The sequence below is a fragment of the Leucoraja erinacea genome, chromosome 18, assembly GCF_028641065.1.
Source record: "Leucoraja erinacea ecotype New England chromosome 18, Leri_hhj_1, whole genome shotgun sequence".
NCBI lineage: Eukaryota > Metazoa > Chordata > Chondrichthyes > Rajiformes > Rajidae > Leucoraja > Leucoraja erinaceus.
This window is the reverse complement of record NC_073394.1, coordinates 34652335-34676457: the sequence shown is the minus strand read 5'-3', so window position 1 is coordinate 34676457 and position 24123 is coordinate 34652335. Positions and strand designations below refer to the sequence as shown.

The 24123-nt window shown below is 50.3% G+C and overlaps 1 protein-coding gene across 1 annotated transcript in view; it reads right to left on the bottom strand.

The window, feature by feature from the left end:
- Positions 1-9694: 9694 nt before the first annotated feature.
- The window catches only part of LOC129705902 (CD151 antigen-like), a 29024-nt gene continuing 14595 nt past the window's right edge, over positions 9695-24123 (bottom strand). The window contains exons 4-8 of the mRNA XM_055649803.1: positions 16539-16613; positions 15011-15115; positions 12293-12451; positions 11390-11476; positions 9695-10619 (exon numbers count right to left, since the gene is read on the bottom strand). Coding sequence (XP_055505778.1) covers positions 10557-10619; positions 11390-11476; positions 12293-12451; positions 15011-15115; positions 16539-16613 — 489 coding nt within the window. The 3' untranslated portion in view covers positions 9695-10556. The remainder of the gene's footprint in view (positions 10620-11389; positions 11477-12292; positions 12452-15010; positions 15116-16538; positions 16614-24123) is intronic.

The following is a 24123-nucleotide window of genomic DNA, read 5'->3' as shown; positions in this document are numbered from 1 at the left end:
ACAGAGTCCAAAGTCCGGTTCATGCGCTCGATGTACGGGGGCGGCTCCTGACTGAGGGCTATTAGGTCGGTCTCACGGGGCTTGGACGCCCCCACCGATCACAGCTCTCATCTAAAGGCAGGCTCGCAATGACACATTGAGTATGCAAATACAATTGGTTCTGGGAGAAGCAAATGAATTGATGAATTAATGCCTGATGAATTCACACCGATAAATAAGTCATCCAGAGACATATATATTGACAACAGTATATTGTGCAACAGTTAATGAGGCTGAGGAGAGAGGGGGAACTTTAAACCATCAACAAACACACTCACAGACACACAGATTTTCAACTAATTGAGATGGATGTTAAAATGCATGGGTTTATCTTCCCGGTAGTACATGCATCTGCAGGATGACTTGTTTTCACCCGTTGCCACCGGCTCCAAGGAGGCAGATGCGTTGCCGGGTGGGTGGTGTGTGAGGTGCTGCTCCTTCTGCCAATCACACAGGACTTCTGTGCGCTGCCAGTGAAAGCACACAAGGTTCCCAATCCCCAAATGTTCCTTCGCCTCTCTGAGCAGTCAAGGGTCGGAGATCACTCGGAGTCAGTGAGCTTCCTGCACCTCTTCAAGGAGGCCTTGAAACATCCTTGAAGCCTTTCCTGTATCCGCATGGTCATCACCTCCTGTGACAGAGCTGGGAGAGTGTTTGTGTGTGTGTATGTGTGTGTGTGTATATGTGTATGTGTATCTGTGTGTGTGTGTGTGTGTGTGTGTGTGTGTATGTGTGTGTGTGTGTGTATGTGTATATGTGTGTGTGTGTGTGTGTGTGTGTGTGTGTGTGTGTGTGTGTGTGTGTGTGTGTGTGTGTGTGTGTGTGTGTGTGTGTGTGTGTGTGTGTGTGTGTGTGTGTGTGTGTGTGTGTGTGGGTGTGTGTGTATGTGTGTATGTGTGTGTATATGTGTGTATATGTGTGTGTATATGTGTGTGTGTGTATGTGTGTGTATGAGTGTGTGCATATGTGCAGAGGAGTCTAACATTAAGCATTTGAATGATGAATAATCATATACCATGGAAACAGGCCCTTCAGCCCTACTTGTCCATGCCAACCAAGGTGCCCATCTAAACTAGTCCCATTTGTCCTACCCATGCACCTTTTAAAATAGTTATTGCACCTGCCTCAACCACATCCTCCAGCAATAAATGAGTCATGGTGAACTTTGTGGAGAGCAGCTTGTGTCGGACACATTGGTATCCGAGCCTGGGCCACACTTTGGGAAAGGCGTGGAGCTTTGGAAAGGTGCTGTAGAGATTCCACAGAATTATTCCAGAGATGTGGAATGTTGATTCTGTAGATGGACTAAAGAACTGGATAGTTCTCCCTGGGACAGATGAAGCCGTGAGGTAACGTGGTGGAAGGATTTAACATCATGAAGGATACAGAACATAGAACAGTGCAGCATAGGAACTAGTCTTGTGAAGCCCAATATGTGGTACTAAGAGACAGGGACAGTTAAAGGTAATGATCAGCCTCCAGGGTACATGCATTTAAAATGGAGCATTGACGAGTCCTTTATGTCCATACATGCAGGAATTGCAATCGCCTTGTGCTGTCTGCTGCACTTCATTGCGAAATTAAGGAAGTGAGTTGGACACGAGTCAGAAATGACTAATCCTCCTGTATTTATTACTACCAGGAATGAATGGTTTGATGAATTCTAATGGAGGCCAAAAAACCCCACCCTGACACTGGCTATCCCATTATTGACCCAGCAAAGGGGGCGGTGGGGGGGTTTAATGTCTTATTCCAAACACTGTGGGATATCATTGGCATGGCCAGGGAAGCTGGGAGAGAAACCACGGGTTACTGAAGGAGGTCAACAGAGACCCTTTGCCCTCAGGGGTGGCAAGAATCCATTGGCAACAGACTTCTCTGTTAGTGGATGGTTTGCTGACTAACTGCATCCACCTGGGTCGAGGTATCAAGGGGACTTAACGTTGGAAGCAGAGGGATTGACCCAGTTAGTTCTCTGTGAGAGAGTGACTGAATTGTTGGTGGACTAGCTTTTTGGGACCAGCAATCACAGTCTAACAGCTTTAAGATAGTTATGGATAAAGACAGGCAGGCCCACAAGTTAAAATTCTGAATTGGCGCAAGACCAACTTTGATTAGATTAGACAGGAATTTGCAAAGTTGATTGCAGTAGGTTGTTTGCCGGCATAGCGAATGTGAGATGCCTTCAAAATGATGATGATGAGAGTTCAAGGCATGTTTGGTCCTGTAAGAATGAACGGCAAGGCAGGTGGGCGCAAGGAAGCCTGGATGACAAGATAAAGCTGGTCACCATGGAGAAATCTGGTAGGAAAACTGGAGGCATGGGACTTGGAGGCAGCTGGAGGAGATTTGTGGACTGAGGAGCAGACGAGAACAAAATCAGGACGACTAAAAGGGGGTAGGGGAGTTCTAGATGATAATTTTAAGAAGAATCCAAAGAGATTTAAAAAATACATTAAGGGGAAAAGGGTAATGGGAGGGGGGAAAGGGCCTCTCAAAATCCAAAGCTGTGTGGAGCCGCAGGTGATGGGCAATGTCAGTGAGTATTTCTCCTCTGTTTTACCATGGAGAAAGACATGAAGACTGTGGAACTAGAGACAGTTATGGGAGATGTCTTGAGGACAATCTGTGTTACGGTCTAGGAGGTGCTGGATGTCCTGAGGTGCATGAAGATAGATAAATATCCCGGGCCTGATCAGATATATCTGAAGACACTGTGGGAAGCTAGAGAAGGAACTGCAGAAGCCTTGGCTGAGATACATGTATCATCATTAGACTCGGTTGAGGTGCTAATAGTGTCTCTATTGAAGAAGGGCTGCAAGGAAAAGCCTGGGAATAATAGCCAGTGACCCTAACATCTGTGGCGGGCTAGTTACTGGAGAGGATTTTGAGGAATAATATATGTGCATTTGGATAGTCAGTGACTGATTAGGGATAGCCAGCATGGTTTGGTTTGTGAGAGATTGGGTCTTACGAAGCTGAATTAGTTTTTTTGAAGAAACCAAAAAGGATGATGAAGAAAGCCATAGATGTTGTCTATTTGGACCAGCAAGGCCTTTGATAAAGTTACTATGTTATCAGACGAAATAGGTTTATGAGGAGAAACATTTAATAAGATTAATAGGAACCTGAGTGGAAACATTTTCAGAGGGTGGTGACTATATACAACTATATACTATAACAATATTTAAAGGACATTTGGACAACCACATGGATAGGATAGGTTTAAAGGGATATAGGCCAAATGTGGGCAGGTGGGACTAATGTAGAGGAACATTTAGGATGACATGGACAAGTTTGGCTGAAGGGCATGTTTCTGTGCTGTATGACTCTATATGACAATCAGTCTTGAAGAAGGTTCCTCTTATAGAAACTTACAAAATTCTTAAGGGGTTGGACAGGCTAGATGCAGGAAGATTGTTCCCGATGTTAGGGAAGTCCAGGACAAGGGGTCACAGCTTAAGGATAAGGGGGAAATCCTTTAAAACCGAGATGAGAAGAACTTTTTTCACACAGAGAGTGGTGAATCTCTGGAACTCTCTGCCACAGAAGGCAGTTGAGGCCAGTTCATTGGCTATATTTAAGAGGGAGTTAGATGTGGCCCTTGTGGCTAAGGGGATCAGGGGGTATGGAGAGAAGGCAGGTACGGGATACTGAGTTGGATGATCAGCCATGATCATATTGAATGGCGGTGCAGGCTCGAAGGGCCGAATGGCCTACTCCTGCACCTAATTTCTATGTTTCTATGTTTCTAAGGTTCACGACCCAAACGCTAACTGATGACTTCCCTCCACAGATGCTGCCTGACCTGCTGAGATCCCCCAGCAGATTGCTAGAGACTCCAATATCTGCAGTCTCTTGTCCCTATTTTTTTTGATCCCCAACTTTTCCTAATTCTGATGAAATGGTATCGACTTGAACCATCATTGGCTGTTCCTTTCTCTATAGATGCTGCCTGACCTGCTGAATGTTGCCAGCAATTTCTCGATTTGATTTGGGATTTGCAGCGTTTGTATATTTTGCACCAGACCACGGTAAGTGGCATCAGCAGCGACTCTTCCCTCGTGGTAACGATGTTGAGATGCATCGACTACAGTTGGGGGTGGCGGGTCACGCGCAGCTAATGAGGTGCTAATTGCCCCGTAAAAGGGTCCTAACATTAGTTGGCGAATCATTAAATGTAACAGGATCAGTTAGTTAACTGTGAAAATTGGCTAATCTTCTCTGGAAAGCTCAGTTAATTAGCTGAAACAAGGCTGCTAAATTATCAGTCTGTGGATCGGTTAATGCTGTGGAAGCCAGTTCACCGGCAGGAGCATCGGACTAAACCTGTGCTGTGCGTGGCTGCAAAGTCTCGGGCAGCCTGCCGCTGCTCCGGGATAGCATCGCATAGGTGCAGGACAGAGGGGTGGACAGCTCCTTGGTCAACGTGGGCCAGGAGAAGGCCTTCGACGTACATGATGGACGTGCTCTCTAAAATGGGAATTAGGGATTGGATCCAACTCCTCTACTCAGGTATCTGTAGAGCAGTCCAGATCAATGGGTGGTGGGGGGGGGGATGGATAGCTTCCCCATTTAGGTCTGGAGTCAGGTCGGGTTGCCCACTCTCGCCTAACTTCTTTATATGTTGTATAGGACCCTTCGCTAAATCCATAAGGATGAGAGGTGAGATTGCCAGGCATTGGGGGCACTCATATCAGTACCCTCCCTGTATATGGATGATGTTGCTGTCTTTTGCTCAGATCCACAGTGACTCCGCATATTGATCAGCATCTACAACCAGTTTGAGTTGACATTGGAAGCCAGGGTCAACTGCAGGAATAGCGAGGCCATGCTCTGCGCAGCTGACCCGCACGATCTTCTGTTCCCTTCATCATCGGGTCTGCTGACTGCATGAAGGTGCTGCTGATCTGGTTCCAAAGTCATTGGAAAAGAATTAGGCCATTTGGCCCATCAACTCTACTCCACCATTCAATCATGGCTGATCTATCATATCCTCTCAACCCCATTCTCCTGCCAGTCTCCCTGTAACCTTTGATACCCTTACTAATGAAGAACCTGTCAATCTCTGCTTTAAAAATACCCAATGACTTGGCCTCCACAGCTGTCTGTGGCAATGAATTCCACAGAAGGTGGCATAGTGGCGCAACGGTAGATTTTCTGCCTTACAGCGCCAGAGACCTGTGTTCAAATCTGACATTGGGTGCCGTCTGTACAGTTTCTACATTCTCCCTGTGACCACATGGGCTTGTAGATTAATTGGCTCTCCGTACATTAGGCAGGAAATGGTGTTGGATAGACTGATTCAGATTCAATTTTCAGATTCAGATTCAATTTTAATTGTCATTGTCAGTGTACAGTACAGAGACTACTGATGGGACCGAAAGCTGATAAATCTCCAGGGCCAGATGGTCTGCATCCCAGGGTACTTAAGGACGTGGCTCTAGAAATTGTGGATGCATTGGTGATAATTTTCCAATGTCCTACAGATTCAGGATCAGTTCCTGTGGATTGGAGGGTAGCTAATGTTATCCCACTTTTTAAGAAAGGCAGGACAGAGAAAACAAGGAATTATAGACCAGTTAGCCTGACATCGGTGGTGGGGAAGATGCTGGAGTCAATTATAAAAGATGAAATAGCGGCACATTTGGATGTGGTCGGTCCGAGTCAGCATGGATTTATGAAGGGGTAATCATGCTTGACTAATCTTCTGGAATTTTTTGAGAATGTAACTAGGAAAATGGACAAGGGAGAGCCAGTGGATTATAAGGTCCCACATAGGAGATTAGTGGGCAAAATTAGGGCACATGGTATTGGGGATAGAGTGCTGACATGGATAGAAAATTGGTTGGCAGACAGGAAACAAAGAGGGGATTAACGGGGTCCCCTTTCAGAATGGCAGGCAGTGACTAGTGGGAACCACAGCTATTTATAATATACATCAATGATTTAGATGAAGGGATTCAAAGTAACATCAGCAAATTTACAGATGACACAAAGCTGGATGGCAATGTGAACTGTGAGGAGGATGCTATGAGAATGCAGGGTGATTTGGACAGGATAGCTGAGTGGGCAGATGCAGTTTAATGTGGGCAGATGCAGTTTAATGTGGATAAATGTGAGGTTATCCATTTTGGTAGCAAAAACAGGAAAGCAGATTACTATCTAAATGGCGTCAAGTTGGGAAAAGGAGAAGTACAAAGGGATATGGGGGTCCTTGTTCATGAAAGTAAGTATGCAGGTGCAGCAGCAGGCAGTGAAGAAAGCCTTTATAACAAGAGGAGTTGAGTATAGGAGCAAAGAGGTCCTTCTGCAATTGTACAGGGCCCTAGTGAGACCACACCTGGAGTATTGTGTGCAGTTTTGGTCCAAGGACAATCTTGAGGTAGTGCAGCGTAGGTTTACAAGGTTAATTCCCGGGATGGCATATACTGAGAGAATGGAGCAGCTGGGCTTGTACACTCTTGAGTTTGGATGAGAGGGGATCTTTTTGAAACAAATATGATTATTAAGGGTTTGGGCACGATAGAGGCAGGAAACATGTTCCCGATGTTGGGGGAGTCCAGAACTAGGGGCCACAGTTTAAGAATAAGGGGTAAGCCATTCAGAACGGAGATGAGGAAATACTTTTTATCACTGATAGTTGTGAGTCTGTGGAATTCTCTGCCTCAGAAGGTGGTGGAGGCAGGTTCTCTGGATGCTTTCAAGAGAGAGCTAGATAGGGCTCCTAAAGCTAACGGAGTCAGAGGATATAGGGAGAAGGCAGGAATGGGGTATTGATTGGGGATGATCAGCCATGATCATATTGAATGGTGGTGTTGGCTCGAAGGGCCGAATGGCCTACTCCTGCACCCATTGTCTATTGCCCCCAGAGTCAACCACAGGAGTGAGGCTATGCTCTTCAGCAGCTGACCTTTGGTGGTCTGGCTATCTGATTCGGAGGGGCTGAGGTGTGCAACAGAATAGGCTGGAGTGGATAGCCAAGGTCAAGCACTGGGTCTGTGGAAGTAGCTCCCTCTCTCGATAATATTACCCACCGAGGTTCCACCTGTCCCCGGTGATGTAAAGGATAGGCCTGGCACCGATGCCATGCAGTGTGCCAGTCAGCTGGACATTGCCACACCACCTATCCTTTGAGGAGGAGTTCGACCAAACCAACACCTTTGACCACAAGTTCATCAAGCAGTGGTCATCCTGCAGGCATGTCTCCACGTGGCATGGTTCCCAGAGCAGGCTGCCCAGCTTGTCTGCTGAATTGCCTCGTTGCCAGAACTCACCAACAAGCACCAAGACTTTGCTTAGCTGGCAGTGAGAAGGCCTCTCCCAGTCAGATGCTTCCTGCACTGTCGGAATCTTACTACCAATACCCGCTACCCTTGGGATGACTGCTACGGTGAGGACACGGTTGCCCACCTTTTCACAGAGTGGATTTACAAAAGGAATGGTGCAGTGGTCCTTGTCCCAGTTCGTCATGAACAGCTCCATAACAGAGGACTCTGATTTACGGGCTGTTGTCGGGGACACATTTGGAGACAGGCATCAAATGCTACTGGAAGATCATCAACTCGGCAAAAGATGCTCTTTGGTCTGCTCAAAATTGATTGACCTATGCACAGTGAGGTGTCCATCAGGGAATGTTGTCAATTGGCCCACTCCAGACTGCAGGAGAACGTGCTGAGGGGCACACTGTAGCTCAGTGCAGGCAACGCCAAGACTGTGGTTGGGGGGGGGGGACCACAGTCTAGGGTCCTTCTGCTGCTGGGCATTGAGGGGCAGAGTCTGGTAGGGATACCCCTCAAGCAAGGGATAGAATATCACCTCGGCGGGCCACATGGGTGTTTTATTTAAAGATATGTGTGAACATTACTGAGTATGTGACTGATGAATGTACAGATAATGTCTGAAGAGTTTTGGACAGTTTTTGTTTTTATGGCAACTAAAGTTTATTTTTGGGAATAAAGAAATATTCAGCTATAAGATGGGCTTGCCGGTCACACAAAGGTCTCCAAAAAATATAGTGTAAAGGAAATTGGTGCAAGTATCAGCTTTACACTAGAAATTGATAAAATAAAATGTTCAAGTTTCCTCAGTGAGATTCGAAGCGTTGCCTGGTTACGGGGGCTTGGACACAACTGAGAAACACTGGGTCAAACTATTGCACTGATTAGCAACAGGGATGAAATCAGTCTTCCCCAACATCCCACCAAGTCTAGTCCCTCTACTCCCGGGGGCTCAGTCACTGCAGGCATATATAATGCAGGTAAATTTTTGAAAGATGGCGAGATACAGGGAACTGGCACCAACGCGGGGACTTGGCGCAGATCAGCCACAATTACATTGAACGACGGGGCAGGCTTGAGGGAACAAGAGGCCTCCTCCCATTTTCTTGTCAGGCTTTTGAGATGCTGATCCATAAGAGACGAACTTTAATAAAACAAATGAATTATCAACTCATGGGTAAACATTATTCAGATGTGTGTGCATGTTACCTGTGATTTAGCGAATGAGGGTGAAAAATACTGGAATATTTCACAAAAAGCATTTTGAGAGCCGGGTTCAGGACAGTGGCCATGCTCAGACCTGCTGGTTTTATGGGGCGTTTACATCTAGGGTGAATCACCCATGACACATGTTACACAGGAAGTGTGTCCAGACTTTCCATAGATTATAATAATGACGTTGCCATTGGTAACTACTATTACATCCGGGCAAGAGACAGATACAGAGACAAAAGTGCTGGAACTGAGAACAAAACACGACAGTCTGGAATAAAAGCAAATGCTGGATATCAGGAGGTGGAGAGTGAAACAGCCAACATTATGTTGATGATTTTTCATCAGTAATTCTGATACAAACAGGCAAGGCAACTGTTGAATCCAGAGGTGAGAGGTGAGCCCTTCTCTCCCAGGACCATTCCCTAGCTTCCTCCCCAGTCAGAAACCCACCACCAACTCTACCTTGTCTCAATGGCAACCTGTGGAGGGATCCCTGTGTGAAGGCGCTGTGTTGAGAGGATATTGCTGTTTGTGGAGAAGGGTTGTGATGGCCTCTGGCAGCCAGCTTCACCCCTCTGGCACGCAGGGTAGGTTCTTCCCGGTCTCTGAATGGAGCGCAGGAGGCCTCATTGCTGCCCTGTATCATGGCCACATCCCCCACCCTCTCACTGCGAACCCCCACAGCCCTTCCATTGTCCCAAACACAATGCGGTGGCAGATGATCGGGTAAATGGTGGGCAACCCCTTCACAGGGACAGATACTCACTGGGTCCCGTGCACAGGTGCACTGACTGCTGACATGACCTTCTACAGCACAGAAACAAGCCCAATGGACAGCATGTGAGAGGGTCTTACTATCCACTCCACCCATTAGTACCTCCATCAGCTAAAACAAACCTGTCCTATACATGGTGTCTAAGACAACAAGGCTTATGTAGAAGGTGAGAGCTAGGAGATTTGGAGGGGATCTCAGGGGGATTTTTTCCCAACCTTGTAATGGAGAGAGATCCTGGTGAGTGTCCCTTGTGGTCTTTCCAGAGGAATCATATCCTTCCGGTGGCAACTGGAACTACACACCGTGCCCCAGCCAAAGCTGTACCATGTTGTGTTGAAGCTGTGTGCAGTGCCGTGCATTTCAACTGAAGGTGTGAGACGCAGGGTAGTGTTAGATCCTGTTTTATTTTCTACAGTAAATATAAAAATACAAGGCCAGAGATGCCGAGATCTCTGCAGACAGCAGTGCTATTACAGAAGGGTTAGAGGGTCAGGAGCAGGGCTCTTACACTGCCCGTCCCCTTCCCTGCCCCCCCCTCCTCACCCCCCAGCACCTTCCCACACCCCCGGCAGGAACGGCAGAGACCGCACTCCACAGCCCGACTCAGTGTTAACGTCATCTCACAGCCTCTGCTGGCACCCCCCCCCACCCCCCATCCACTGGCCCGCGGTCGTTACTGAGGCTGGCATCCCTCTACCCGCCGGTGTCCGGGTGGCTTGTCCACGCTGCCGCTGTCGGCAGGTCCTCGCCGGGAACGGGCACCGCGCGCGGGGCGTGGAGTCCCCGAGTCATGGCCCCCCTCTCCCCCAGGCCCCTGGTCTGGGAGTGCCGTGGATCTGGGGAGAGGCTCTGGGGGATCAGTGGGCGGGACGGAGGTGGGAGGCTGTGGCGGGGAAGGGCAGGCCAAGGGGATCCGTAGCTTTTGTTCCCAGGATGTGCTCCGGGGAAAACGCCCATGGAGCTGGGATTATCCCGGATTATCCTGATCCCACTCGGGGCAGCAGCTGGTGGGGACGAGGCCCAGGCCCATCACAGCCATGACTGTTCACTGCAGGCCGGTGAGAAGGGAGGTTGAGTGGGGGGGCAGTGGGACTGGAGGGGTGGGGGGGAGAGGTGGGCAGGGTGTGAGGGGAGGAGACGGGTGGGTAGGTGCTGAATGAGGCGCCTCCACGATAGAGCCTGGTGAGGGGTGAGGGGGAGGGGGGTGAAGGTTCGGGGGAGGGCTGGGAGCAGGCTTCAGGCACAGGTTAATAGGGAGCGTCCTCCTTCAGGTTACGGTACAGACAACAGGTGAAGATCATGCCGAAGATCTGTGGGGGAGAGCAGCAATGAGTTGGCTGGCAGAGACTGGCACCCCTCCTTTCAAATTTCCCCCCCCCCCCCCCCCCCCGCCAACTCAAACACGTCTCAAACCTCACCCCCCCCCCCCCCCCCCAAACCCCAGCTCCTCAAACCACCCCCTGAACGCACAGCCCCCTTCAAACCGCAGCACCCCTCACCCCACCTGCACCTCAAATTGCCTCCTCCACCCCTCATCCCAACACCTGTTACACCGCACCCTGTCTGTCCCCCCTTAAACTGAGTTGGATGATCAGCCATGATCATATCGAATGGCGGTGCAGGCTCGAAGGGCCGAATGGCCTCTACTCCTGCACCTATTTTCTATGTTTCTATGTTTCTAAACCATGAACCTCCTCTCTCCTCAACACCCACCCTCCACACCTCAAACATCACCATCCATGAGACCGTGGGCTCTGCTGCAGGCTGCCGCCCCCCAGCCCCCCCCCCCCCCCCCCCCCCCCCCCCCCCACCCCCCCCCTCCACCTCCCCCCCCATCCTGCTCCGCTGGGTTTGGCACAGACCCTTCTGGCTGAACTGTCATGGAGTGCCCGATCCCCCTCCCGGATGAGAAGCCAGGCTAATGTCCAGCTCCGGGGCTACAGGTCAGTGCAGTGGGGACGACCAGAACCCGAGACTGAGCCTCTGGCCAGTGATGAATACCGTGGGTTCCCGTGTAGGGTATGATCCCATGTTCACTTAGCCCCGACCCACAGCCACCTCCAGTCAACAATGTTCCTACCTGGACACAGGCGATGCCAATCCCCACTGCCCCGATTATCTTCAGGTGGTTCATGATGAATCCTTCCAGCTTGGTGATACAGCCGCCCTGTAAAATGCAACAGCTCGGTGACACTGGGCTCCAGTGCATGCAGCGTGCATGCATGCAGTGGTGGGATCCGGTGCATGCAGTGGTGGGATCCGGTGCATGCAGCGCTGTGCTCCCGGTGCATGCAGCGCTGTGCTCCCGGTGCATGCGGCACTGTGCTCCCGGTGCATGCAGTGCTGTGCTCCCGGTGCATGCGGCGCTGGGCTCCGATGCATGCAGCAGGGGCCAGGGCCTCCCCACCACAATGGGAGTAGGGCTTTCATTGGAACGAGATAAACCAGAGCCCGTGCTGCTGACAGCTCACTGAGATGCCCAAATCATTGAAGGGGGTTTATAGAAGCAGCTACTTGCAGTGGCAGTGGGTTGATGAATAGAGGACACAGTTTAAAGTGACGTAAAGAACCCGAAGGAGGCACATTTATGGCACACTGCAGGTTGCGAGCCTTGACACATCGCCTGAAAGGGTGGAGGAGAGGATCTGAGAACTTCCGCAAGGCAATGGTAGATAATTCTGGTCGGGGAGGAAGCAGGAGCTCGGGGATGGGAACTTACACAGAGCTTGAACAGGCAGCAAGCAACTCCCCCATTACTGTGGGAGAGGAGTGGGCAGGATAGTGTCGAAACCAAGCAAGAAAGCTGTTCCGTCAAGTTGGACACCAGGCCACAGCCGGACACACCAGGCCACAGCTGATGCCAGTCATTCAGCAGCTGGGCACTGATCATCGCACAACAACACAAGGAGCGAGGGTTACAAGTATGGGGAAGCGAGTCCCACACTGTTCCAGAACAACACACCAGCAGCCCTCTGACACTGACCTCCACCTTATAGATGTTGGAGGGGTGGTCCCTCTTGCCACAGCCGGTGACCTTGGTCTTGCAGCAGCTGTCTGGAACCACACGCCCCCCTGACATGGAACTCTTCACCCACTTGCTGTCGGTCCAGTCCAGCGAGTTGTTGCTCCCACAGCAGTGGAACTGAGGGCAGAGAGTGGAGGCTTCAGGCACAAGGTGACAGCCCTGGACACGGAGTAGTCCCCTGTCCCCACAGCACCTCCCCCTGGAGCTGAGCTGCCACAACAGGCAGAGCGACCGGCAGACGAGGGATGAGGGGGTGGATGTTGTCAGGTCGACCCACAGTAGCAACCAGACCCGACACCAGCACCCACTCACCCCCTCCAGCCACCCTCCTCTTTGCTCCCAACATACCTCCCAAACTACAGGCCCCTCCACCCTCTCTCCCCCATCGCCTTCCCCCTCCCCATCCCATTCAATCACCAGTTTCCCTCCCCAAATCCCTCCAGCTCCCTCTCCATCACCCCCAAACCCCTCCACCCTCTCTCCTCACCCAGCCCATGTCAGCCTCAAGCTCATCTACCACAACCTCTTTACCCCCCTTCCCCCCCCCCCCCCCCCCCCCCCCCCCCTCACCCCCCTCAGCCCCTCCTCCACCTTCCAGCTCCAGAAATCTTTTCTGAGACCAACTTGGGAACAGGCTATTTTCAATGTAGCCATGAGGAAGGAAATAACATTTTTGTAGTAAAGAATTTATGGGAAGAGAGATGAATCTTGCATTCCAATTTGAGTACAAGAAACTCGGGTCTGAAATTAGTGGTGTTTAAATAAGGGCAATTATAGAGGTGTGGAGGCAGCTTTTGCTGGAGAGGACTTGGACGATAGATTAACAAGAGAGTAGATTAATGGCAGATATTTGTGAAAATATTTTGTGATCTCCAACAGAGATATCGTCTGTTGAGAAATAAACACTTGGCAAGCAGTTAAGTGATGAAAGTAAAGATTGTGTCTGGGTGAAGGAATAGGTGTGTAGCTTTGTAAAGATTAGCGACAGATTGGGAGAATTTTAGAAACCAAAGGGTAACTAAATAAATAGAGGGAGGAAATAGATAGAATAAACTAGAAAAGCAACAGTAAGAGTAAAGAGAGTAACAAAGGCAAACGTTCCTTCCTTCGAGGATGACTGTGGGGAATTTATAATGGGTAATAAGGAAATTGGAAAGACTTTCAACAAGTATTTTGTACTTTTCCTCGTAATACAAGATTCCAAAAGCAACCTAATAACCTACAGAAAATTATGAGCCAATAGGGGAGAAACTTAATACAATTAAAATCACCAGAGGTAAGACATTGATGGGACTGAAAGCTGGCCATTCTCCTACAGTGGCACCAGAGGCAGAGTGACCCACTGGATCGCAACGCTGCAAATGTCATGTTCTCATTCGAGAAATGAGAGAGACAGAGAGCAGGAAACTAAAAGCTCGTTTGCCTGACAAGAGCCAGTGGGAACACACTGGCATTCACAGTCAGGGGAGTCAGAGCAGGAATTTAGAAAACTGTAAGTCAACCTGGCAGAGTCAGTATGGTTTTGTCCGTGGAGCTAGAATCAATGAATGTGAATACAGTGATGAGATAATGAGATATCCAGAGGTCATATTTAAAGGTTCCAGGGAGCAGGCAGGAAAGTGGACCTCAGTCCAAGACCTAATGAAATGGTCGAACAAGATCGAAGGATGCAATGGCAGACTCCATCTCCTACCACGGGGAAGGTCATGTCTTACAATCTCGATGTAAGTTTTTTGAGGAGATGACAGAGGTGATTGAGGAGCGTAGGGCAGTGGATGTTGTCTACATGGCGTTTAGAAAGGCATTTGACAAGGTCCTTCATAGTAGGCTGATACAGAAGATTAGGATACATGGGATCCACGGTGACCCGGGAGCTTGGGTTCAGTACTGGCCTACCCATATACGACAGAGGGCTGTGATGGAAGGGTGCTATTCGGGCTGGTGGGCAGCCACCAGCGGTATAACACGGGGGTCAGAACTGGGGCCACTGTTGGTTGGGATATATATAAATGACTTGGACAAAAATGTATACACTGGTCTGCAGGTTTGCAGACGACACAAACATTAATGGAACTGGTGACAGTCAAAGGACACAGAGGCATGTAGATCAGTTACAGGTTTAAGAAAATATATGGCAGATAGAGTTTGATTCAAGCGAATGCAAGGTGTTGCACTTTGGGAGTTAAATGCAAGGGGAAAATATATGCACGATGCTTAACAGCATTGATGTACAGAGGTATGCTTACCTTCTTCATCGAGGGTATTGAGTACAAGAGCCAGGAAGACATGTTGCAAATTTGTTTAGGCTGTATTTACAGTATTGTGTTCAGTTCTGGTTACTTCATTACAGAAACGATTTGGTGGCTTTGGAGAGGGTGCAGAAGAGGTTTACAGAATACTGCCTAGATTTGAGAATAATAACTGTAAGGTGTCCTTGGACATGCTTAGATTGTTTTCCCTGGAGGCTGGAGGAGATCTGATCGACATACGTAAAATTATGAGAGGGAGAGACAGAGCAGACGGTAGGAACTGTGCTCTAGTGTTCTATCTATTTCCTTTACCCCCCGCTCTCCACCCCACCCACGGGTGCCTGTGCTACTCCCAAGCCCCTCACATTCCCCTCCCTTTGTCACAGCCCACTCAGCCCATGTTGAGCTCCAGACCGCGAGCCCTCACCTCCTGCTGTAGTTTGTCGACGGCCTTGGTGATCTTTTCCTGTCCAGGCTCCCGGTACTTCTCGATCATCGTCACTCTCAGGTTGGTCTTCAGATCTTTGCTCAGCTGGGACAGAGAGCAGAGAGGGAGTGAGCGTGGGGGGGGGGGGGGGGGGGGGGGGGGGGGGGGAGCCGAGGTGGTGTGAGGGCAGAGGTCAACAGAGGGATATTGTTAGAACAGTGTATATTTCCCACCAGTTGACAAGGCATGCAATATACTGTGATACCCGTATCTAGCCCCGAGCTCCAAACCCAGTTACATTCACAACGTGGCAGGCAACTAAAGTCGTGTTACCTGCCACAGGCACTGAGTGGCAGGTTAGCCTGCTGGAGGGAGCAGGGCAAGGGGGATAATGTCGTCAATGTGTAAATAATGTTATTTTTTAAATGGAAGAGAAAAAAAAACCGACAGGGTAGAAGGACAACAGGCGAACAGATCTGTGTTCAAGAGGGAACTGCAGATGCTGGAAGATCGAAGGTACACAAAATTGCTGGAGAAACTCAGCGGGTGCAGCAGCATCTATGGAGCGAAGGAAATAGGCGACGTTTCGGGCCGAAACCCTTGTTCAGACTGATGGGGGGTGGGGGGGGGGGGGGAAGGAAGGAAAAGGGGAGGAGGAGGAGCCCGAGGGCGGGCGGATAGGAGGGTGGGAGGAGACAGCTAGAGGGTTAAGGAAGGGGAGGAGACAGCAAGGGCTAGCAAAATTGGGAGAAGTCAATGTTAATGCCATCCGGACGCAAGGTCCCCAGGCGGAATATGAGGTGCTGTTCCTCCAATTTCCGCTGTTGCTCACTCTGGCAATGGAGGAGACCCAGGACAGAGAGGTCGGATTGGGAATGGGAGGGGGAGTTGAAGTGCTGAGCCACCGGGAGGTCAGGTTGGTTATTGCGGACTGAGCGGAGGTGTTCGGCGAAACGATCGCCCAACCTGCGCTTGGTCTCCCCGATGTAAATCAGCTGACACCTAGAGCAGCGGATGCAGTAGATGAGGTTGGAGGAGATGCAGGTGAACCTTTGTCGCACCTGGAACGATTGCTTGGGTCCTTGAATGGAGTCGAGGGGGGAGGTGTGGAAGGGACAAGTGTTGCATTTCTTGCGGTTGCAACGGAAAGTACCCGGGGAGGGGGTGGTGCGGGAGGGAAGGGAAGAATTGACAAGGGAGTTGCGGAGGGAGCGGTCTTTGCGGAAGGCAGACATAGGGGGAGATGGGAAGATGTGGCGAGTGGTGGGGTCACGTTGGAGGTGGCGGAAATGGCGGAGGATTATGTGTTGTATTTGCCGGCTGGTGGGGTGAAAGGTGAGGACCAGAGGGACTCTGCCCTTGTTGCGAGTGCGGGGATGGGGAGAGAGAGCAGTGTTACGGGGTATGGATGAGACCCTGTTGTGAGCTTCATCTATGGTGGCGGAGGGTGGGTGTCTGGAGGTGAGAGGAACAATATCTCAGCAGCACAGGGCTCCGTGGTCAGGGAAGAGGTGTCAGGGGTCTGTACCTGCTGGTAATAGATGTACGCCAAGATGCCAGCCAGGATCTCCAGGAGGAAGATGAACAGCAGCAATGCAAAGTACTGGGAATGAAGGGGGAGAAACCAGGTTAGATGTGGAGTTACCACAAACATCGTACCAACAGAGAGCACCTACCGACAGACAGCACCCCTAAACATCACACTGAGACACAGCACCCCCGAACATCACACTGACTGAATGCCACACAGGAGGTGGGGGGGGGGGCTGTTTGGGGTCGTGTGGTACATTATTCCCCCACTCCATGTTGAGACGTGGATCGTGTTTGACGGTGCTGCTGGTGTGGTGAAATTATTCAGCTAGTTGTTATCACCGGTCTCTGCAGACCCGCCTTACTACTACAGTTCACTGTGTACTATCAGTGAGAGACTCGGCCTGCTTCTGCCAGCTCTACACAAAGTCCTTTGGTCTCTCCTGTGCTCCCATGGCAGCAGCCGCTCCCTCTCCCTTCCCATCCAACTGGCCTGGCACTCTGCCACTGCCAGCACTCACTTAACCGTTCACTCAATTCATTTGTGCACCGGAAGCTAGCCCTCAGGCACTGAACACAAACCCAGGCCCCAGGCACCATGAAAAAAACACAGGCCCTAGGCATCAATGGAACACCTCAGCCCGGATTCTTGGGCTAAGCCCAGGTCCTGAACACAAACCTGATTTCTGAGAACAACCTCAAGCCCTAAACATAAACTCAAGCCCTAGGGTGTGGGTACAGACCCAGGCCCTTAACAGAATCCTGGATTCCTGGCCCCAAGCCGCAACCATAAAGCTGGGACTCAAATTCAAACGAGTGGGATGATGGCGCAGCGGTAGAGTTGCTGCCATACAAAGCTTAGAGCGTCAGAGACCCAGGTTCGATCCTGACTACGGTCCCCTTGTGACCGTGTGGGTCTTCTCTGAGATCTTCAGTTTCCTCCCACATTCCAAAGACGTACAGATTTGTGGGTTAAATGGCCTGCTATGAATTGTCCCTTGTGTGTAGAATAGTGTAAGTATGCAGGGATCGCTGGTCGGCGTGGACTCAGTGGGCTGAACAGCCTTTATCCACGCTGTACCTCTAAACCAAACTAAAACTAAACCCAGGAATTGAACACAAAGCCAGGCCCAGCCTTGTTAACATATCTAAAGGACTCTCATTATTAAAGGCATATTGTGTTCGGTGTAAACGCCCACAGCCCTGAGACCAGCTCACACCCACACTACCAGACTACAATGACAGGGCCCACCTGGGAATTACCACAGTGCTGAGCGTGGGCACACTGCCAGCTCCTGCTCCCATCACAGCAGTGTCACCGTTTCCAAGATCAACAACGGAGCTGTACGAACAATGCTACCATCTCATCGGCTCAAAATGCAGCAGAGTTCCTGAGCATTCTGAGTAACACTGCAGTGTCACAACCCTGGTGCAGGCAAGAATCAGAATGAAGCAGCACTTGAGCAGAGAGGTGGCAATGCAGCGGCTGGTGGTGGGGGATTCCAGGACTTGCCGGGAGCAAGAACGGAACTCACTATCAAAACATGGAGGGGACGGGGGCCACAATTTTTTGGCGGCCGCGCGAGCATGCGCACACTCACACATGCGCGCGAGGCTTCGGAGGCTCAATCCAGCGCTAAATGCAGCTCAACTGCCTGTCTCACCGGGTTATCTAACAGCCCCGTCTGGACTGACGGGATACCAGCGCTGCTTCTCCGCGCTGGCCATATTTCCCACAAGCCCAGGCAGGTTAACCTGGCGGGGATGTCGCCCACCTCTCAAAACATGGGGGGGACGTGTCCCCTCTGGCCCCCCCTGGGTTTTCCACCCCTGGCCGGGAGTGTGGGGCCCACGTTGTCAGGGGTGTTGGGACGACAGTTGCTGGTTCACAAAGTTGCCAGGGGGATCAGGGCCTGGGATTGAGAGTCCCGGTGGTTGCTGAAGCCTGGGCCAGAGACCATGGTTGCCAGGGGTGTTGTGACTCCTTATTGCCCAGGGCGTCTGGGCTTGTAGTTGCCGGGGTGACTGGGCCTGTGGTTGCCGGGGTGTCTGGGCCACAGTTGCCGGGTGACTGGGCCTGTGGTTGCCGGGGTGACTGGGCCTGTGGTTGCCGGGGTGACTGGGCCTGTGGTTGCCGGGGTGTCTGGGCCTGTGGTTGCCGAGGTGTCTGTGCCTGTGGTTGCCGGGGTGTCTGGGCCTGTGGTTGCCGGGGTGTCTGGGCCACAGTTGCCGGGTGTCTGGGCCTGTGGTTGCCGGGGTGTCTGGGCCACAGTTGCCGGGGTGTCTGGGCCACAGTTGCTGGGTGACTGGGCCACAGTTGCCGGGTGACTGGGCCTGTGGTCACTGGAGCAGAATGTATCTTTCATTCAGTCCGGCAGCAGCAGTCAGCCCTCACTGAGGAAACAGGTCCCAGCCCGCCCCACATTCCAACCCCTGTCTGCTCACTTCTGCTGCTCTCACTGACTAAGCACAGGTACAATGCAGAGACAGCCAGGCACTGAGGGGGCAGGGACTGGCGTGCAGTCTGTCTGGCAATACGCCCGCTATCTGGATGGAGGGTGACGTAGAGCTTACATTCCTAGCGTTCCCTCTGCTGCTCCAAGCACCCTTTCCTCAATCCCCGATACAATCACTGGTAGTTACCTCAGGGGCAGGCCATGCTAGAGTGGAATTGAAGATGGCTATGGCCACCAGGGTTTGAAGCATAGGCACTGCTGACAGGTAGCCAAGTTATCCTCCTTTGTTACCTTCTCATCAAACCTGTCAGCATGCCCTTCCAGTTCTCCTGCCCTGTCTTTACTCCGGTTCCTTTTAAATGTCCCAGCACTTGCTTTGAGCTCTCCCAGCAAGTTTGCATTCAGTGCCCTTTACTGACAGTTGTAGAGATATACAGAATGTAAACTGGCCCTTCAGCCCACCCAGTGCATGCTGACAATTAGCCACCCGTTTACACAGATACCATGTTATTCTCCTTGCATTCCCATCAACTCCCTGCAGATTCTACCATACACTAGTGGCAATTTACAGCTGTTTATGTAAACTAGGGGCTGCTTCCCGACCTGCAGAATGTTTCCTGTTATTTTGCTTATTGTCAAGATCATTATCAACACCTGTCCCTTTATCTCCTCCCTCACATCCATCCAGGGATGCCAGCAAGTGAGGTTCACATGCACCTCCTCTAACCTCATCTACTACATCCGGTGTTCCCAATGAGGCCTCCTTTACATCAGCAAGGCCAAACATAAACTTGACGACCGCTTTGCTGAACACTTGCCTGGATTTCTTGGTTGCTAACCATTTTAATTCCCATTCCCATACTGATTTTTCTCTCGCTGAGCCTTCTCCATTGTCAAAGTGAGGTCGGGTGCAGACTGGAGGAACAGCAACTCATATTCCTCTTGGGTAGCTTAAGCCTAGTGGTATGAATATTGAATTCTCCAATTTCAGGTATTTCTCAAATTTCAGGTAACTAACCCACAAATATCCCTGTTTAAGAGGGAACTGCAGATGCTGGAGAATCGAAGGTTACACAAAAAAGCTGGAGAAACTCAGCGGGTGCAGCAGCATCTATGGAGCGAAGGAAATAGGCAACGTTTCGGGCCGAAACCCAAGGGTTTCGGCCCGAAACGTTGCCTATTTCCTTCGCTCCATAGATGTTGCTGCACCCGCTGAGTTTCTCCAGCTTTTTTGTGTAACCCACAAATATCCCTTCCTTCCTCTTCCCCTCACCAGTCTTCCCAGTGCCCCAACTGGGCTTGTCCCCATTTATTCTCTTCCCCTTCCATCTATGTTACTTCCATTGGCCACACAATCCTTCTATTCTATCTCACACAATTGGTCTTTTCACCTCTGGCCTTTGTCTATTTGCCTACCATTTGCCTATCTCCAATGCTGCCGAGTGCCATGAGCTGAGACCCATGGTGACCCTGGTCTCCATAGACACAGCAATCAAGGCACACATGAGGGGTGTGTGCAGGTCTGCATGTGTGGCTGCGTCTGTGTGCGTATGTGTTGTATTGTTTTGTTTGCTTTAGTTTTTTTTTTTGTTTTTCAGTTTTAGAGATACAGCGCGGAAACAGGCCCTTCGGCCCACCGAGCCCGCACTAACCAGCGAGCCCCACACATTAACACTACCCTACACACACTAGGGACAACTTACACATACACCAAGCCAATTAACCTACATACCTGTACGTCTTTGGAGTGTGGGAGGAAACCGAAGATCTTGGAGAAAACCCACGCAGGTCACGGGGAGAATGTACAAACTCCATACAGACGGCACCCGTATTCGGGATCGAACCCGGGTCTCCGGCGCTGCAAGCACTGTAAGGCAGCAACTCTACCACTGTGCCACTGTGTCCGCCCATGTTATTATCACATGTACCAAGATACAGTGAACAGCTTTGTTTGAGCACTATCCAGTCATATCCAATCATACTATACGCGAGTACAATCCAGCCATATACGGTAAAACAGGGAGTGCAAAGAGAAAAATACCAGAGCGCAAAATATAGTGTTACAGCATTGGAGCGTTACTGTTGCAGAGAAATTGCAAATACACAAACAGTTTAAGGCCCACAATGACGTAGGCTGGTAGATTGGGACTGCATCCAAGCTAAAACCCCCTTTTCACGGGGCGACTTGACGCAAGAGGTAACCAGAGTTTAACATCGTGGGAACCTCGTGCGATAACAGTACGGCATTCGTGGACCACCGTGGCGCTAACGGCAGGTAATCGTGTAACTTGGGTACTCGGGAGAAAATTCAAACATGTTTGAATTTGTCCAAGAGTGACTTGTACACTTGTGGTTGAGCATTGCAACATTTTATGAACGTAGTGGCCAGTGCGATATCCGTAGTAACTCTTGCGGTCACCGTGGGAACTCCTGCGAACGGTGAACCCGGAAGTTGGATAGAGTGAATCCAGCCAGTTTGCTATTTACATACAAATCTAATAAAACTAGCTAACAAGCATTTCATTAATGTCAGTGTGTCTCTTTTTGTCTGAAAGCAGTTTCTAACTGGAGGAACTCCGCGGGCCAGGCAGCATCTACGGAGGGAAATTGACAGGCGAGCCTTTCCTCAGGCTGCCTTATCTCTCTACCCCCCAACTCCCACCCACACACACAAATGCTGGAGAAACTCAGCGGGTGCAGCAGCATCTATGGAACGAAGGAAATAGGCAACGTTTCGGCCCGAAAAGTTGCTTATTTCTTGTGTATGTGTCGGAAGGAACAGCAGATGCCGGTTTAAAGAGAATGAGTTCAACGGCAGGCAGCATCTTTGGGGAGAAGGAATGGGTGACATTTCGGGTCGAGACCCTTCTGATATGCTGCTTGTCCTGCTGAGTTACATGTTGTGTCTATCTTCGTTTTAATCCAGCATCTGCAGTTCCTTCCTGGCCGAACCCGATTGAAAGATGAGAGGCTGGGCGATAGAAATCATTAATTGAATTAAATAACCTGTCTAATCGTATCTACGGGCTAGATGGAGGAAGAATGTTCCCGATGTTGGGGGGAGTCCAGAACCAGGGTCCCAGTTTTACAGTCTACCGTGGGAACTCTTTAATTACAGCGGGAAACCTTCAGTTTCCCAGGGGGTCGGGACGGGACTGGAGTTGGGAGGGAAAGGTGGGGGAGTCGAGGGAGAGGAGGGGGAGACAGATGGGGGTGTCTTCATTTACTGGCGGTGTGTGTCTGTCACTGAAACAGGCAGGTGAAATTTCGCGTCCACCTTGTGTGTGCCTCTCTCTCTCTCTCTCCCTCCCTCTCACACAGGCATGAATGGAGGAACTCCGCGGGCCAGGCAGCATTTACGGAGGGAAATGGACAGGCGACCCATTCTTCAGGCTGCCTTATGTCTCTCACCCCCCCCAACTCCCACCTAGAGAGAGAGAGGGAGGGAGGGAGAGAGAGAGAGAGAGAGAGGCAGTCCTGGTCAGTCCTTTTTGAAGATAGACACCAGTTGCTTGGAGCAACTCAGCGGGACAGGCAGCATCTCTGGAGAGAAGGAACGGGTGGCGTTTCGGGTCGAGAGCCTTCTTCAGACAGAAAGTTTCACCTCTCAGTAGATCATAAAATAACACAATCATCACGGTCAATGTGAGATACAGTGTTTATTCATATTTGACAAAATAAAAAGACGACTTCTTGCACATATTGAGAGAAGGTGCATCACACCAAACAACATTTGTCTTAAAAAACACAGATTATTCTTCAGCTCATTAAAGAGCTCGGGTGAAAAAAACCAATATAGTGTGTGACACAAAGTAACATCAATTGTGCCACGTGATTAACTACACTACAGTCCACGATGTTCATTCACGATTAACGGGAAAGATCGGGAGATGGACAAATGACAGAATTGCCGAGTACCGTGGGAACTCTTTACTCTACCCCCCGTTATATCGTGTGATATCGTGCTAGACCACGACCACTCCACTCTGGCTACATCTTGCGTCAAGTCGCCCCGTGAAAACTAGCCATAATGGAGAAACTATTCTGTAACCCAATACCAGGGGGGAAGAGGCTGTTCCCGAGTCTGGTGGTGCATGCTTTCAATCCTTTGTATCTTCTGCCCAACAGTATATAGGGGAGCTTGTAGATATACGGTTTGTGTAATGGACTGGACTGCATCCATTACTCTCTACATTTTCTTGTAGGTGAATGTGTGTGGGGTCCGTGACATTTTGGTGATATTTGTCCTGCGGGAACACTGCCCCTCAGAGACCCCCAGCTCCGTGCGTGGCCCCCTGCAACCCCGGCCAAGACACATCCCCACTGGAAGCCCTGGGAGCTCGGGGCAAGCTCAGCGTATGCAAGAACATACATACAAAGGACAAGCAATAGGAGCACGTCCCTTGAACCTGGGCTTCCTGTAAAGTAGATCATAGCTGATCATATATATCGGTGGCATTTGGTCACATCAAGATATCGATCTCACTGTCGATCAAACTCAGCCCTCAGCCAAATGGATCCATTTGTTCCACAACCTAGGCTGCTGCCGTGTTCACTGAGTGACTGATAGGACACTCCTGGGGCAAGCTGCCAAACTAGAACTTGGCCGTCATAAAGAAACATGTCCTTCTCCTGCTGGAGGGATGCAACTAGAGCAGTACACCAGTGATCGGTTCTTGGCCCACAGATGTTTACTATGCGCATTAACAATGCAGAAAGGAATGAAATGTAAAGTTCCCAAATCTGCAAAGCAAATTGTATTTTTGGCTGAAGAATGGTCCTAACATGAAACGTCACCTGTATGAGCTGGCATGAACTCAACGGCCTCTTGTATTGTAAGAAGATATGAGCAGGTGAAAGCTCATAAGAGCACAAGAAAACAGGAGTAAACTTCCGCCACTCGGCCCCTCAGGTGTCCCAGCCGTGGCTGATCTCCTCTGTCAATTCTTAACCTTCAATTCTTCAATCTTTCAAATATTTATTTATCTACACCATAAAAATATCCAATGATCAAACCTCCGCAACCCTGGGGGCAGAGAATTCCAGGGAATCATCAACTTCTGAGAGAACATGCCTACAATACAGTACCTCAGTTTCAAATGAAAGGCCCCCTGTAATTTTGGTCCC